The sequence below is a fragment of the Syngnathus typhle genome, linkage group LG14 (genome assembly GCF_033458585.1).
Source record: "Syngnathus typhle isolate RoL2023-S1 ecotype Sweden linkage group LG14, RoL_Styp_1.0, whole genome shotgun sequence".
NCBI classification, from domain to species: domain Eukaryota; kingdom Metazoa; phylum Chordata; class Actinopteri; order Syngnathiformes; family Syngnathidae; genus Syngnathus; species Syngnathus typhle.
Window position 1 is genome coordinate 6,506,484 of NC_083751.1, and position 15,776 is coordinate 6,522,259.

The 15,776-nt window shown below is 41.3% G+C and overlaps 1 protein-coding gene across 1 annotated transcript in view; it reads left to right on the top strand.

The window, feature by feature from the left end:
• The window catches only part of fbn2b (fibrillin 2b), a 43,328-nt gene that overhangs the window by 10,057 nt on the left and 17,495 nt on the right, over positions 1 to 15,776 (top strand). Inside the window, exons 5-13 of the mRNA XM_061296886.1 lie at positions 2,755 to 2,850; positions 3,032 to 3,127; positions 8,158 to 8,355; positions 9,198 to 9,323; positions 12,027 to 12,152; positions 14,684 to 14,836; positions 14,966 to 15,241; positions 15,348 to 15,491; positions 15,643 to 15,762. Of these exons, the coding sequence (XP_061152870.1) occupies positions 2,755 to 2,850; positions 3,032 to 3,127; positions 8,158 to 8,355; positions 9,198 to 9,323; positions 12,027 to 12,152; positions 14,684 to 14,836; positions 14,966 to 15,241; positions 15,348 to 15,491; positions 15,643 to 15,762 (1,335 nt within the window). The remainder of the gene's footprint in view (positions 1 to 2,754; positions 2,851 to 3,031; positions 3,128 to 8,157; positions 8,356 to 9,197; positions 9,324 to 12,026; positions 12,153 to 14,683; positions 14,837 to 14,965; positions 15,242 to 15,347; positions 15,492 to 15,642; positions 15,763 to 15,776) is intronic.

A 15,776-nucleotide genomic window follows, 5' to 3' on the forward strand; every position in this document is an offset into this window, starting at 1 on the left:
CTTATCAAGCAGTTTGAATGATACTTAGTGGTCAAGCTAAAGACAATGTTAGCCGATTCGTCCAGAGGAACATTTGTGGATTGAGAGAAGGCCCGGGATCACTATCAAAAGTGTATCCAAATCTCTTCCTAAAAGTTTTCACATTAAATTAGCTTTTTGCATTTATTATGGTTTACATACTGGTAACAATTACTGCCGATGGTATATTTTTTATATGGGCCTTATATTAGCAGCCAGGGATTATCATGATAATGTCATGAAATGAGTGGAGCAGGGTGACCGAATGCAGCTTGGACCAATGTTTATTGAAGGGAAGGGAAGGGAAGGCAAACAGAAGTCCAGAATCTGACCATGAGCCTGCACACGAGACCGGGGGGAAACTGGACGAGCAGAACAGGAACACCAGGCGCAGGCACAGACAGGAGACAACAGTAGACACCGACAAGGAGAAACACACGAGACAACAAGAGGGAGCAGGTGACAGACATTACGGTAATGTAGGGGTGTTGCCGGCCGAGCGATAGTCAACACTGTCAACACAAATAAAAAAAAAAAAAAAAAGCAGTTTTGGAAACAGTCAGCAAGACTAAATTGTCCAAGAATGATGACCAAAAAAAATGTACAATTGGCATTTTGACAACAATCATCTTAAGGTACTGATGAACAGTATACAATCGAAAAATGTATTCTGCCTCGTCACCAGTTTCTGTGTGCTGTGCTAATCAAAGTGCAAAACAGCAATAAAGCTAGTTTTCCATCAAACACACGCACACACACGCACACACACAAAGTTGACTTCCTGTGTTTCGCAGCCTCTCGTAAAAAGCACCCAGATGTGAGCAGCTGAGCGACAACGCTTGCTCTAAGACAGAGGTGCATTGTGGTGCTCCACAGCAAAGACCTTAACACGTATGCACATCCCCCAACAGCCCCTTGCTGTGCACGTGCAACTTTCCAAGCACACGGGGTCATTGGGGTGAACCGCCTCACTCCTTCTCTCTCTCTCAACCTGCAAAAGATGCAAAGGCACAAGGAGGAGGAGGTGCAAAGTTAGCCAGTGAGATCATCTTCTCTTGTCGCCAAATGGGCTTGTTTGCTTCTTGCCGCTCCTCTTTGTACTCCTCCCTTCCAGCTCCTATGACAACAAAAACATGACACATGCTCCAGCTCTCTCAGACGCCATCTCGCAAGTCATGTTTATATTGGAAAAAAAGATCAGTTCCACATCCTGGTAAAAATCGAGACTGGGTCTTAGATCTTACCCAACACTTAGGAGTTGGCGCACGTCAGAACAATTTTCCACACAATTTGTTATCTCTTCGTGCCATCATGTTTTATGTTGCACATCTTGGCCCGAGATAAGTCAATAGACCTTGGACATCAATGCCTTCAACATGGCTGGTGTTCCATCCATGAGAGGAAAACCTGACTTAGTCTCCCTTGAGATGGAGCTCAACCGCAAAAAAGAAAAAGACAATTGCACACTCAACTAAAAAGCCAGCCAGCTCCAGTCTGACGCTGTTTGCTTTAATTTATCGCCTTGTCGTCACGAGACACAAACCAGACCGAAGAAGCTTTTGCCAAGTGTTTTGCACGTGAGGGCTCTTCCTAAAAAATAAAATACAAGAAGTCGTGAGAGCTTTTTTGACAGGGAATCACACCTTTGCTAACAAGACTGAAGCTTCAGCATATTTGGTTTCAGTCTGGTCCGACTAGTGGATGGCTTGCAATACCTGGACTTGGCAGACTCTTTGCGGAAGATCTCATTAGACCAAGGAGGGGTGGGGTGATGTCGGCTGGAGATGCCCGGCCACTTCCCTTCTGCTGCTGCAAGGTCTCGGCAAGCCAGAAATGTTGAAGCAAGAGACATAAACAGATGGTGGGGAAGAAAAAGACGATACATGTGGAGAGAGAAGGAGGAAATTAATGTTGAACTTGCGATTAGGATTTTGAAAGCATGAGGGTGACTGCTGGAATGTGGAGAAAGGAAGGAAAGCAAACATGTGAGGACTAAAGGACAACCGGCTGTCATCCAGTTAAGCCAACATAAAAGGCGGAAGGTAGCATTGAAGAGAATGAATTCTTTTCAAGTTTAGCATAGTAGGGATCATCAAGATTTTTGAATTTGAGCGGTGCTTTTTTGGTAATGTCAATGCCTTCTCCCGTTTCTTTTTTTTTTAACTACTCAAGTCGTCCTCCCTCCTGGTGTAAATTCCTGAGTGACTGCTGGATGCAGTAGGATCTACTTATTGCTGACTTCTGGTCTGCTTGGTAGAATGTAGCCCGAAGGCATCCATGTTTTCCCTGTTAAAGAGAAAAAACTCTTCATGTGAATTAGAAACAGTGTAACTATAATGTTAAATGATACTAAGAAAATAAAATACGTTGGCTGCAGGAATTGCAGAAACAAGCTGTTTCATTCTGGATTTCTTGAGACCCCCCCCACCCCTTCCTGAATTCTTGAAATACCATTTGAGTTCAGAGGGTTCATTGTACAATTTTATACCTGGAGGGATACAATAGCTTCTAATACAATTAACCCATTTCTTTTGTCATCATTTAAAAATATTTTAAAATATATTTTTCATGTTTTTATAATTATACAATATATATTTTTTCATGCAAAACCCTCATTGGGTGATTTAGCCACTTTTTTTTGGGAGGGTTTAAAAACATGACTGACTCACAAAATGTTCACTTAGTTGAAAAGAATATGCTTTGATCATACAATTTTTTTTCTATTTCCTTTTACAGTTCAGTCATGCAATGTCAGGTGCATGAACGGAGGCAGTTGTGCTGAGGATTCCTGCAGCTGCCCCAAAGGCTTCACGGGCAACCACTGTGGTCAACGTGAGTACAAAGACAAGCTATCTACATTTACACTTACTATCCATAATATTATATATAATATATTATGGATGAATATATAATATTATGTGTTTTTTATTCTTCGTATGAAACTTGCTCAATAGAATATTAGAATATGCTGCTCAGTGAGTAAAATAATAACAAGTCTATATTCTTTTTAAAGCTGTGTGTGAAAATGGCTGCCAGAATGGTGGACGCTGCATCGGCCCCAACAGATGTGCCTGTGTGTATGGATTCACCGGCCCTCAGTGCGAGAGAGGTGAGGTGGTCACCCAAAAAGATTAAGCTCATAAGTCAAGTTACTACATATCATTTAGCCATCATTTTATTTTTTATTTTATTTATTGAATATTTGTCGTATTTATTTTCTACTTTGTGAAGAAAAACGACAGCAATAAATAAAAAGAAATACATTTAATGGAAGTGCGTAAAAAAATGGTTGAATGTTAATGAATTGAAAATAAATGAATGAATACATTTGTATAATAATATATGAAAAGACTTAGATAAACACATGTGTTTACTTTTGTTTTTGTAAACAGACTACAGGGAAAAAAACTTTGACATCAAGTGCTTAACAGGGAGTAATAGCTGGAAGAGACACCAAGCACTTTAGAAGCTTTTATGTCCCTTTTCTTTTCTTCCCAAATCAGTTCAAGACTTTAAAGTGGTCATGTGTAGTGGACTTATCAGCCTAGATTTATTCTAGAAATGATGACTTCAGTGCCTGGTTAACATTCTGAGGCAGATGACTTCATGTGGCGCAAACAGACAGAGGCTGTTTGTCTCCTGCGCTTTGAGTGGAAGCATGTGGCTGCAAGTGATGGAGGGAGAGGGAGGGATGGATGGATGGATGGAGTCTTTCGCGACATGAAAGGCAACAGGAGTAAGAAACCGTGAGATGTTTCAGCATTTTCAGTCGGAAGGGCTGGGCAGTCATCCTCAAGTCGATTGTGGGAAAACTTTATTGTGCAAAAGTCAACCGCTAACTTGGGTCGCTTTAATTGCACTTTTCGTAGTAGTCATTTTGAGATTCATAAAAAGAGTGCAGGATTTAGGAGTGGTTCCGTTCCATTTAGCTTTAAGAGAATCCCGCTATTGCCTTTTTAGCCAATCCAAGTTTTCGTGATGGAGCCATTACTAAAGTCTTGGTTTAGTCACAGATCTTTTCATTCATTGTCTTTCTGCTGTGACCAAAAGGTGTTCTCCGCTTCCATCTTTTCTTTCTTCCTTTTTGCACACAGCTATGTGTAAATTCTTCCACACAGCCAGACGTTTGTTTTAGTTAGCTCCCCTCGCCATTTGCCCTCCTTTTCGCTTGTCCTGTTTCGTTTATTGTGTTTCCACCAACTTGTGTTACCACTTCATCATGTCTACCTTTTGTGTCTTTTTGCATTCCACTTTTTTCACCCCCTCCGTGAAACAGCATGGTTGTGTTTTCTTGCAAAACACATTTAGGGAGTTGAGTATATTGGAAGGAGCCTTAAAGACATCTGGGAAAAAATAATTCTGCCCCTTCCCCCCCTTGGTCCACCAACAAGCCCACAGGACTGACTGCGTAGTGCTTGTGGACATTTCCTGATGTAAGGAAGGGTAGAAAAGAAGGAAGGAGGGAGGAAGGGAAGGAAGAGAGGCACAAATAAAAATGGCCTCCGCAGCTGTGTCCACAAAGCTGAGTGGAAGCAAGCAGCCTTCATATTGGAGGGCAACATTGTAAAGTCTTTGCTTGTGTGTTTTTAGTGCCCAAAGGTCCCACTGAAAGAATTTGACTCCCCATTACTCTCATTGATGCATGTAAGGTAAACACAAAATTAGGTATATATCAACAAAATCGACGAGAACCAAAACAAAAGCAATGCTAATTTCCCCTTTAAAAGTTTCTCCAAATATTTTGCATCACTTCTGGGCTATCACTCAAATTATGAGATCTTAATGGGATTTTATTTCACATCTCTACCTATTTATTTCCAGACTCAATCTTAAACAACATGAATGTACAACCATCGCTTTAGACAAGTCATAAAACACAATGTCATATAAAATACCATTTTCTCGTAAAGTTTGATTCAATGCAAGTATAAAATTCTCACCAACTGTGTGTGACTAACACGGGAACGGTAAATTTGCCGATTTGTAGATATTTCCCCTGAAAGAGCTGTTTTGGGGCTGCTCAGTGAAAATGTAAGCATATTCAAATATTTTCTTGGTAAGGTGATTTTTAGAGCTCAGAGCTTTATCATGTGACAACTGTGAATGGCCTTGAACATGCCTCAGACAGTTTTTTCATCATTTACACGGCGTATATAAAATGATGTGATACCAATTGCAAGTCATGGCGATGGAATGTCTAGGCTAAATATCTAATTAATTCCAATCAAATGTAAAATGAGGCAGTTTTCTCAAAAAGAAAACACATCAACACTGAATAATGGACCTGTTATCAATAGTGTTGCCATGTTTATGTTCCTTGACTTGGTGCCATTGTGAGGGCACGATAAAAATAAAATAAACGTCAAAGCAGAGATGGATATTTCCCCCCCCCGCACAATAGCTCCATTTCCAGACACAATGCCATTTCTTGTTTCAAAGTACAGTATACAATGCGAACATTGACTAGATGAAAGGGCCGATTAGCGTTTGTGTTGATCCATGTTTCCTGTTTGAGTTCAGTGCACCGTTGACGGCTTCTCTCATCTGAGCTTCACTTTAGCACACAACATTACACTTCATGTAAGCAACGGAGATCGTTCAGGCCTGTTTATAATGGCCGTGATAAGACCCAGAAACCGTGTTGTGGTTGGAAGAAATACACAAAAGACACACATATGGAAATACATGTACACATTGGAGTTGTTTGTCAGTGGGAAGAAACAAAATGATGCAATCAGGTTGCAAGATGTGGGACACACACGTGCACAAAACAGGCGTGTTACATTACATATAGGCTAAAACCAAATTACCAGTTGTACAAAGTCTCCGGTTTGAAATCCATCTGACCTTTCTTTGCCACGTCTGTATGAATAATAATGCCTTCATTACAATTCAATTCATCCATTTTTTTTTTGTATCATTACAATTCACCTCTTGGGAGTTTTAGAAATGTCTCTGGCATTATTAATGAGTCTGATATGGACTTTTTCCCCCTCTTTTTCTCTCACTACTTCTCTTTTTCTTCCTCAAACTGCTTGGGTCAGTGCCCTAGTCGGTCTTTACGATCCCACAACTGGACAGCATTGCTGGGAAAGTGCTGCTCAAGATTTGAGTTCCAGACAGAATTCTTATTTTCTCACTTCAACCTTGAGACAGTTTTATCTTGCTTCGCGCCGACATCCATCAAAACAATCGAACCACTGGCTTTCGCAAGCACGCACATCTTCTGGATGTATGTAGAAGATCATATCATGTTAATATCGCCGGCTATGACTGGTTGGCTAATTCAGCCAGAGTAATCTAGGTCAAGGTTCACCAATATATCAACAGCTGCCTGAAGCAAACTTTGGGATTGTTTAGAAATGGCCTTTTGTTAGTAAGTGTTAAATAAAAACCTCATGGATGTTCGAAACTGATGAGAGAAAGTCTGGAGAGTATTTTAGACTAACAAAACGCAAACGAGACAAAATTGCTTCCCTATGTTGGATTTCTCTCATGTCCTGAAATGCCTGAGCTCATTCTTCTAAGCGTCCGCTGAATTAACATACGTCCAGATGGGATTGCGATGGGCTTCATAAATGTGTCCCTGACCCACCACTATAACATATAAGGCACAAACTTGCTTCCTTTCTTCACTTTTTCATCAATTTCTTCCACTAATAACTGAGGAGACAAGTGGCTTAGTTTAAAAGAAGGAGTGGTTGGAAATGTCCTTGAGCAAGTTATTGAACGCTGATGTCATCAATGGTGAGATTCTGAGACAACTCAAGGTTTAGTTTCTTTTTTTTATCCCCTCGGTGTCATTACGATGACAATTTATTTTCATCTGATGTTTAGCTATTATCTGTTACCAATTAGCACATTTGGCTTGCAGTGTATGAATCCACCAGTGAAAATAGTCCCTATGTTATTTTCTATGAACAAAACCAATTTCAAAATAATACCATGGTTGGGGATCTCAAATAAAATAGCTATTTTCTAAAGCTAATTGCCGTTTGTAATTTTCTGCTGTGCATGCCCTTGGACCAGGATAAGTATTAAAGAACATGGATGAATGGCTTATATTAATATCAGTGAATCAGTTTTAAATGAAATCCTACTAAAGCCTTGTAACAACAGGCACAATGGAATATAAAAGCTTTGGGAAGATTAAATAGAGTCCGATAGGAAAGGCAGGAATTCCCAAAGTGGACTAAATCAAGACAGGTTGGTGAGAAATAAAACATTGCAGGAGCCATGTTCACTTTGACCTACTTTTCTTTTCTTTCTGTACGTATCTCACATATGTGACCACTTTTCATGTAGCACCAGGAGCTGCTACGGGCAATCAGTGTGTTGACTCCAACAGGACGCCACGCTGATTTATCGCTTCATCTCATTCTGTGGGTCACACCGGAGTAGTAGTTTGACTAGCCAAACTGCCGACCGTGCAGCCTTGCTTTCCTATCTACTGTGTCAAGGCAGTTGTTTTAAAATGTAGGTGGTGTTTTTTCTGGCTGTCCGGTTGCAATTTTTTCCTTTCAAGGGTTTAAAAATGGTTTGGGTCTGAGATCACTTTGTCTTAATGCACTTTATCTCCACTGTTGATGTTGTCGTCTGACTCGTCTTCCTGTCGGACAGATACGCACGCACACGTGTCTGACATTTGTCTAATGGAGCGTGTGAGTGTGTTGTCATGACTCGAATGAACTCAAATGCATTGTCCCATTGTGACATTCAAGTGACTATTCATCATGCGGCCACGGTGACAGGTTGTTGTTATTTAAATAGATGCGACCACTGTTCGATTCCAGATTGGAAATGACGATGGAATGGAGTGGCTAACTCGTCCTAATCTACCAGCGCCAGTATTGTTCTTGTTAAATCTTGATGAAAGCCGCTACTTGTAAATGCTTCTATTTTTATGTCCGCACCTGATCCGAAGCAGTCTAAAACAATAAAAGTGAGAATTAGTTTCAACATCAATGAGTCATTCGATTAAAACCATGCTGTGATGTTCTGCCAAATATCAATGACTCAAACTATTAAAATAATCCTCTTTTGCAGAACCAGATGTGGTCAGCGGACTGACTCAGAGTGTTATCATGATTCAATCCAATGTCCCCGATTAACCGACTGGTTCTGCTCTCGCCACAACAGATTACAGGACAGGGCCGTGTTTCACGCAGGTGAAAAACCAGTTGTGTCAAGGCCAGCTCAGCGGAATCGTGTGCACCAAGACACTATGCTGCGCCACCATTGGTCGAGCGTGGGGACACCCGTGCGAGCAGTGCCCCGCCCAGCCGCACCCGTGCAGACGAGGCTTCATCCCCAACATCCGCACCGGAGCCTGCCAAGGTCAGATGTCCCTCACATTACTCATTATGTATCATCACCTCCTCTGAATGCCCAGCAGCCTCTCCAGGCTATTGTCAACACGTCGGAGGCCCGTTTAATTGTTTTCAGCAGGCTGGATGCGTAAATCCTGGGAAATGTACAATCTGTCCATTATTATAGTTATTGTAACCATAGATATTTTCAACATTGAGGTTTTGACTCAAAGTTGGAAATCTAATGTCTCATAGAGCTCATCAGACGGGGAATACAATTTTAGAACGACTCAGCCCGCCCAGAATTATACACAAGCTTTGGTTAATCTTGCTGTAGGGTCAAACAAATCCGTATTTATTGCCCCCTAATACATATGCTGAAGTCACCAAATCAGCAGAGAGCCTTGAGTGACTTCTTGCTGGAACCTCTACAAAGTGCACGTGACCATGAATCCAAATGTGGTGTTGGCGGCTGGCTCCATGCTTACTTTTTGTCTCGCACAGAGAGGAGATTGAAAACAGTCTCTCCACTCCACGTGCTCAAGCCTTTTTGGATTCTGAAGTACATCGAGGGGGAAATAAATCTGTTTTATGAAAACGTGTATGTGCGCCGTTATACTCATTTCCCAAGGAGCCCGCCTACTGACATATCAGCAATACTGGGAAAATGTGACTCACTGTGAATTCTGGGAAAACTAACTTTACATTTATTAAAAGTATTTCCTGCTCAAACAAGCTCATCTCGCTGGAAGCTATGGCTCCTTGTGCTAACACTTTCATTGTAAAATATTTTAGAATTACATTCTGGATGTGTTTGAAAGTTTTACTTTTAGCCTTGTTCTGACTGGTATTGATTTTATTTGCTGGTAGATGTGGACGAATGTCAAGCGATACCAGGTCTTTGTGCTGGAGGTAACTGCATCAACACGGTGGGATCTTATGAGTGCAAATGTCCCGCTGGCCACCGTCAAAGTGAAAAGAGCCACAAATGTGAAGGTGAGTCCAGCCTGGATCGCTTTTACAATTGGGAATGTTTAATCGAATGTTTCATTCTTCATGGCAAATTGAAAATGATCAACACATATTTCAAAATATGAATAATATGATTGTTAGCACATCTGGTTCATAGTTGTGAGGTTGCCAATTGGAATCTCAGATCCAGCCTACCTGTGTGGAATTTGCGTCTTCTCTCCGGCTTTCTCCCACATAAAAAAAAGTGTCTTATACTGTATGAAATACAATAGTTGTCGAATTCTTCATAAAATAATAAAAATAATAATAATAAAATAAAAGGAAATTAAAATGTGACAGGCACTACCAGGATCTTTATGATCTGAGTAGAAATAATCAGCATGAGTCCTTCTAGGTCAAATCATCATGTTTCTGCTTTTCTTAGCCCAAGCTGAGAGCCTGACTGAGGTTTCGAGGCAATTTTGATAAAGTGCAGTTAAGATGTAAGATGTGGGTGTCTGATTGTTTTTGGCTCAACATGGCACCTGTTTTTTATGGTCTGCTTTTACTTGAGTCTGTTCTTTTTGGAAAACTTGCCCTTCCATTTTCCCCGCTGTAAGTACAGTCTTTTGGCTGCCAACCAGCTGTTGCTTTCCCAACAAAGGAACACTTTCCAAATGTTTAACTTACACACTCCCGTCACTCTCAGATTCCTTTCTGCCTATTATGTATTTAGATTAGATGAATCGATGCGTAATGGTTAAATAAAGGTTTTCGTTTACATGCTTTACTTACATATGTCGACTATACACATTACACCTACAGGAAGAGGAATTGGTTATCACTTTGTGGCTAACAGTTTCCAACCACTTGGTGGCTAACAGTTTCCAATCACTTAATGCAGGGGTGTCAATTGGGCCCCATTGGAGTCATAGCTTCTTTCGGCCATTATGACTGTCAACCCAAATAAATGTATGATCACCTCATATTATATACAATAAAAGCTACAAAACAAACTAACAAATAACTTGTTTTCAAATCACACGAGTAAAAACTGGTCAAATATTTTAAAGAAAAAGTTATTAAAAGTGAAGACAATTTGCAATTCTAATAATGACACACAAATTTGATGCACAATTTGTCTTCGCGGGCCACATAAAATGATGTGGCGGGCCGTATCTGGCCCCCCGGGCCTTGGGTTTGACACCTGTGATTTAGTGGCTAACAGTTTCCAAACTTCATAGTTCTAAAATGTTTTTTTTTAGACAGTTTGTGAGGTGAATAGAGCAGGAAAAATAGTTCCTGGTACTCAAGTAGGAGTTACACGGCATTGAAAATACTCTGGCAAGTCCCTCTTGCTTTACACAGATGGACAAAGTCACGCTGGAAAAAAAAAAGCCTTATCTTAAAGTTTTTCACAAATTTCGAAGCATTCAATCGTCTTAAATGTTGCGGTGTGATGAAGAGTCTCGTTCATGCTTTGGTGGCTTAATTCATTATTTAGGTTTACATTGGCACTTTTCCCCACTTTTGTAGATTACAGTAAATAGTCCTTGCAAAATGCACCGACGGGAAAGCACATACAGACGCAAGCCATATGAACCGCACGGGCACTTAAGCTGTAATTATGCCCCACAGCGCTACAGTAATTGCACATGCGTATAAATAAGTGGCACACATCATAAAAATCTGATACAGCGTGGAACTTCACTTTGGGCTTCCCCCTCACGAGAACTCTTCAAATCCAGGCCCAAGTGAATAACAGTCATTTAATGTGGTGTCATAAAGCATAGCGCACATTGGTGGGCCCCTTTTGGTACTCTCAGAGGTCATTGCCATTTCATTTGGGGTTTATTGAGTTCTTCTCTCCCGCTATATAGAACATAATTGAATTAGCAGCTTGTGTTTGCAGCTCTAATCCCTCTTGAAGAATAAAGACATAATTGCTTGGATGACATCATGCACTGATTGTTGACTTGAATAAGTGAGTGATTATTTGGTTCTACTGAGCAATATGTTATCTGGAAGGAAATGTGGTGTGGAATGAGTACAATTGTCCTGAATGGAATTAATTCTGCCTTTATGAAGATTAAGATGGTAGTCTGGATTAATGCAGTCTCAGACATATCACTATAAAATGTTCTCCATTCCAATCTCTGTTCGTTTTATCCTCACGAGGGTATCCCAACTGATTTTAGGCGAGAAGCGAGGTACACCTAGAATTACAGGACACATAGACAAGTAACAATTCAATCTAGGGATAATTTAGAATTTTCCGGTATGTTTTTGGAATGTGGGAGGGGCCCACAGAAGTGAAAAAACAACAACATCATATAGGAAGAACATACAAACCCCACGCGAGGAAGGCCGCAGCTCAAAAGTGTGTGTAAGATTCGCTGACTAGTCAGGTGTAGTGTTTTACTATTTAATAGAAATTAAAATAAAATTACTAAAAATGTATTTGAATTTATTTTATTTTTGGATGGGTTGTTTAAATTAAATTAAACTGATTGTTAAATTTAAATACTGTTATGTTGTTTGAATTAATGTGACAAATGTGATTTTTTGTATGAGCAAAATCTGTTTTTTATTCTCAAGCGGTTATAATTGACAATCCAAAGTGTTATCCTATTAGCCTAACAATTTGCTAACAATGCTATTAGGCCCTAACCATAATTTCTTTTCAGCATTTTTTGGAAAACAAAAGAAATTCACTCCACTATGCTAAAAGAAACAAATATATTTCAGACATTGACGAATGCAGCACCATACCCGGCGTGTGCGATGGAGGCGAGTGCACCAACACGGCTGGAAGTTACGTGTGCACCTGCCCACGAGGATACATGTCCAGCACAGACGGCTCCAGATGCGTGGGTGAGTGTCACCAGATACCCGCGCAACATTCCCGTTGGATCATTGGCTGGCGCATCCGAGCCGGCATGCCATGAGTCAGCCTGGCGTGCGGACAAACACACTTTGGCTTCATCTACACATGGTCGGACAGAGATACACAGCATACCTCACTGATGCGCCCCATCAAACATTACCAGGTGTTAATGTATTCTTAAAGTCTATCATAGCAAACACAACCAGGCGTTAACTTCAGAACATTAAGTCCAGATTGGAAAATACTTCATGCGTGTCATGTACTGCAAAAGCTGGGAACACGGGAACAAAAAATGTTTATTTGCAATCCTCCGTATTTTTATCCAGCTCCTGATCAAAGTGTTCACATGATATATTGACTTAATGTTTTATCGATACAGACATAAATCCAATGTAGGAGCTTTAAGCGATCAGATTTACGCCAATTAAAGTGAAAAAATGTCAGAGATGAATGGAAATCAAAAGCAGTTTGCAATACCACAAATTTTTACTGGAGCCAGACATGTTGGAATATAATTTATAAACATAGGCAGGAATATACAAAATAAATAAACGCCTGTCTTTGACCAGACGTAGAGAGGCGTCTGCAGTCTTTTTGCAGCAAGACTATTCTTGCGCAAGAACGATTGTCTGCCAGGTTTGAGATCGGCTCCCTCGTGCAGGCTATTTTTTTTTTCCCCCTCACCAAATTTTGAAAATGTGATGCTTACATTGGAGCATTGTCATGCCCAGCAACAACTAGCCTTCTAACAGTCAAGTATGGAGTAGCTATTTGTCCTAAGTGGAAGCATCGGGCCATGAAACAAAGCCTCGGAGATGTCCGCTTGACCTTGGTCACAAGGTGAAGTCACCCGACCTTAATTTGAACCTGTGTTTTCTTTTTCAAATCAACCCACCACCCCTCAAAAAATTTAGATAAAATAATTAAGGATGGCTGATATGTCTGAAGGCCTCTCAATCAGTCTGAAGGGAAAAAAATGAATAAGAACAAATGAAATAGGTGCCAGACACAACCCCCGTACATTCCTCCTAGACCTTTGTCCCAATTCCAAATTGGACCAGACAAGACGTGGAGGAGACTGATAAAGGAAGCCAGAACCGCCTTCGGCTCCAATTGATATCTAAAGTCCTGTCCCACTTCCAAATTGGCTTTAATTCACCTCCTGCTTGAACAAAATATTTCTTAAATTTCTAAATCGTATCTTCTACCGATATGTATACCCAACCATTTGTTTCGCCATATAAAAAAGCCAATTTGAGAATTCATGGCAAACTGACTGGACGTCTGGCACGGATGCCTTGATAGACGAGGCCAGCGAGGGTCTGGCGGGAGGGCGTGACAGTAATCAGAGCCTAATGCCCTGTCACACTGTGGAAGCCGGGGAAAAAAGATCCGTCCAGTCAGTTAGGCTCTATAAACACCTCTCATGAAATGAAAGCATATGCTGGCGTCGTGGCGCAAATCAAACCGCCGTCTGCTTCCAATTAAAAGTCTTCGTCATCTTCCTCAGCAAATCCCATCCGAGTCGCCCGGCTCGCTTTGTCCTGTGGGATGTTAACAGGTTCTAACTCACATATGTCGGACTTTGTACGTATGATGAAAACAACGGGAATGCATATCTGTATCAAATGCTCGTGTGTGTGTGTGGAATTCAAATCTTCCCACACGCTGCAGAGCCTCACAAATGTTCTGATCTAATTGGCAAGAATTGCTCCACATGGAACTGATTAATCCCAGAATGTTGGCTCATTAGTGAGATAATCAACATGAGGGCCTCTAACCTGTACCCTTCCACCTCCTTTAATAATTCTTAAGTTTTTCTTCTTCTCCTTTAGTCGACATGAGATGTACAGTATGAACAAATCTTTCTTGAAAATCGAGAGATTTCCAGGAATTGCCCGCTATCCCCTCCCCACTTGCTCTTTAAACTCTTGGCCCAATGACCTCAACCCGTCAGACTGTTACAAATAAAAAACATCTTCTTTTTTGGAGCACTTGGTTGCTGGCAGTTAGCACAGAGCAGCTATTACCTGGAAACTTTTAACGTGTCATACAGTGGCATGGCTGGGGCGGAAAAAAACGTTTATTTTATTAGCTGAGGTTTAACAACATAGTGGCCCTTCTAATTGAAGTATGCAGTCTGTTAAATCTCTGACCACACCCGCTATTGATGTCGTTTTTTTCGTACACTCCAGACATACTTTTAGACATCTGGAATCATAACCAGCAGAGGGCTGAGGTCATTAAGTCATTCTTCCTGCTAAACATTCCTGTTTAAAATTACAAGCTGTTTCTAAAATTTGTTTCGCTTCACCTCAGTGTCACTTTTATTCACACTATCCAAGTAATTCACGTAATTTTCGGACTATAAGCCGCACCGGACTATAAGCCACACCAGCTAAAACGCGTGATTCCGGGTTCAAAATTTGCCCAAAAAGTCGTGGTTTATAGTCCGAAATTTACGGTATACTAAAAACATAATTTGATGAAAGTGTTTATATGTTCATTTCTACTGCAGACCAGCGTGCGGGTACGTGTTTTTCTGCACTGGCTAACGGCAGATGTGCTGCTGAGTTGAATGGCCAATACACCAAGATGCAATGTTGCTGTGACACTGGTCGCTGCTGGGCGTTGGGACAGATTCCCGAAATGTGCCCAGTGAGGGGCTCTGGTGGGTAGAAACACACACATTAACAATAATATCCTTTACATTCTACTTCAAATCCCAAAAAGGGAATTGTTTTTGTTTTAACAACAAATCTACATATTATATTCACCCTGTCTCTTCTCTATCTCATAGATGAGTTCCGTCGTTTATGTATAGTGGGGATTCCTCAGGGACATGGCCTCCCCAACGGCTACCCCAACGGATACTTCCCTAACAATAATGGCTACGGACCCAAGTTTCCCGGTATTCCCAACGGCAATGGGGGCAATGGCGGAGGGGCTTTCGGAGGCAACGGCGGAAGCTTCGGCGGCAACGGTGGAGGTTTCGGAGGGAACGGAGGCGGCTTCGGCGGCAATGGAGGAAGCTTTGGAGGGAACGGAGGGGGACTTATGACCCATCACCAAATAGGTGAGTTGGAGTGGTAACAATAATAATACTATTAAAAAAACAAACTATTCATCCAGCGCAATCATTTTTAACATTGCATTTCTTCTTCTGCTTTTTGTCTGGTCAGGCACCGTGACTGTGAACGACACCACTGACATCTGCAAGCACTTTACCAATCTGTGTCTGAATGGCCGCTGCATCCCCAAACCCCCAAGCTATCGTTGCGAGTGCAACATGGGCTACAAGCAGGATGTACGAGGGGAATGCATTGGTGAGTAACATGCCCACACACCATCACATGCATCACGTTCACACCACGGCATTGTACTGCCACCTTCTGTCAGTTTCTCTAACTTAATTTACCTGCAGCATCAGCAAGTAGAATCAACTGCAAATCAGTTTGCTTTGGCTTTTCATTGCAGATGTCGATGAATGCGTGAGTAATCCATGCATCAACGGCGACTGCGTCAACACACCCGGCTCATATCACTGCAAGTGTCATGACGGCTTCCAGGGAACACCCACCAAGCAAGCTTGTATTGGTATGTCAGTAAAA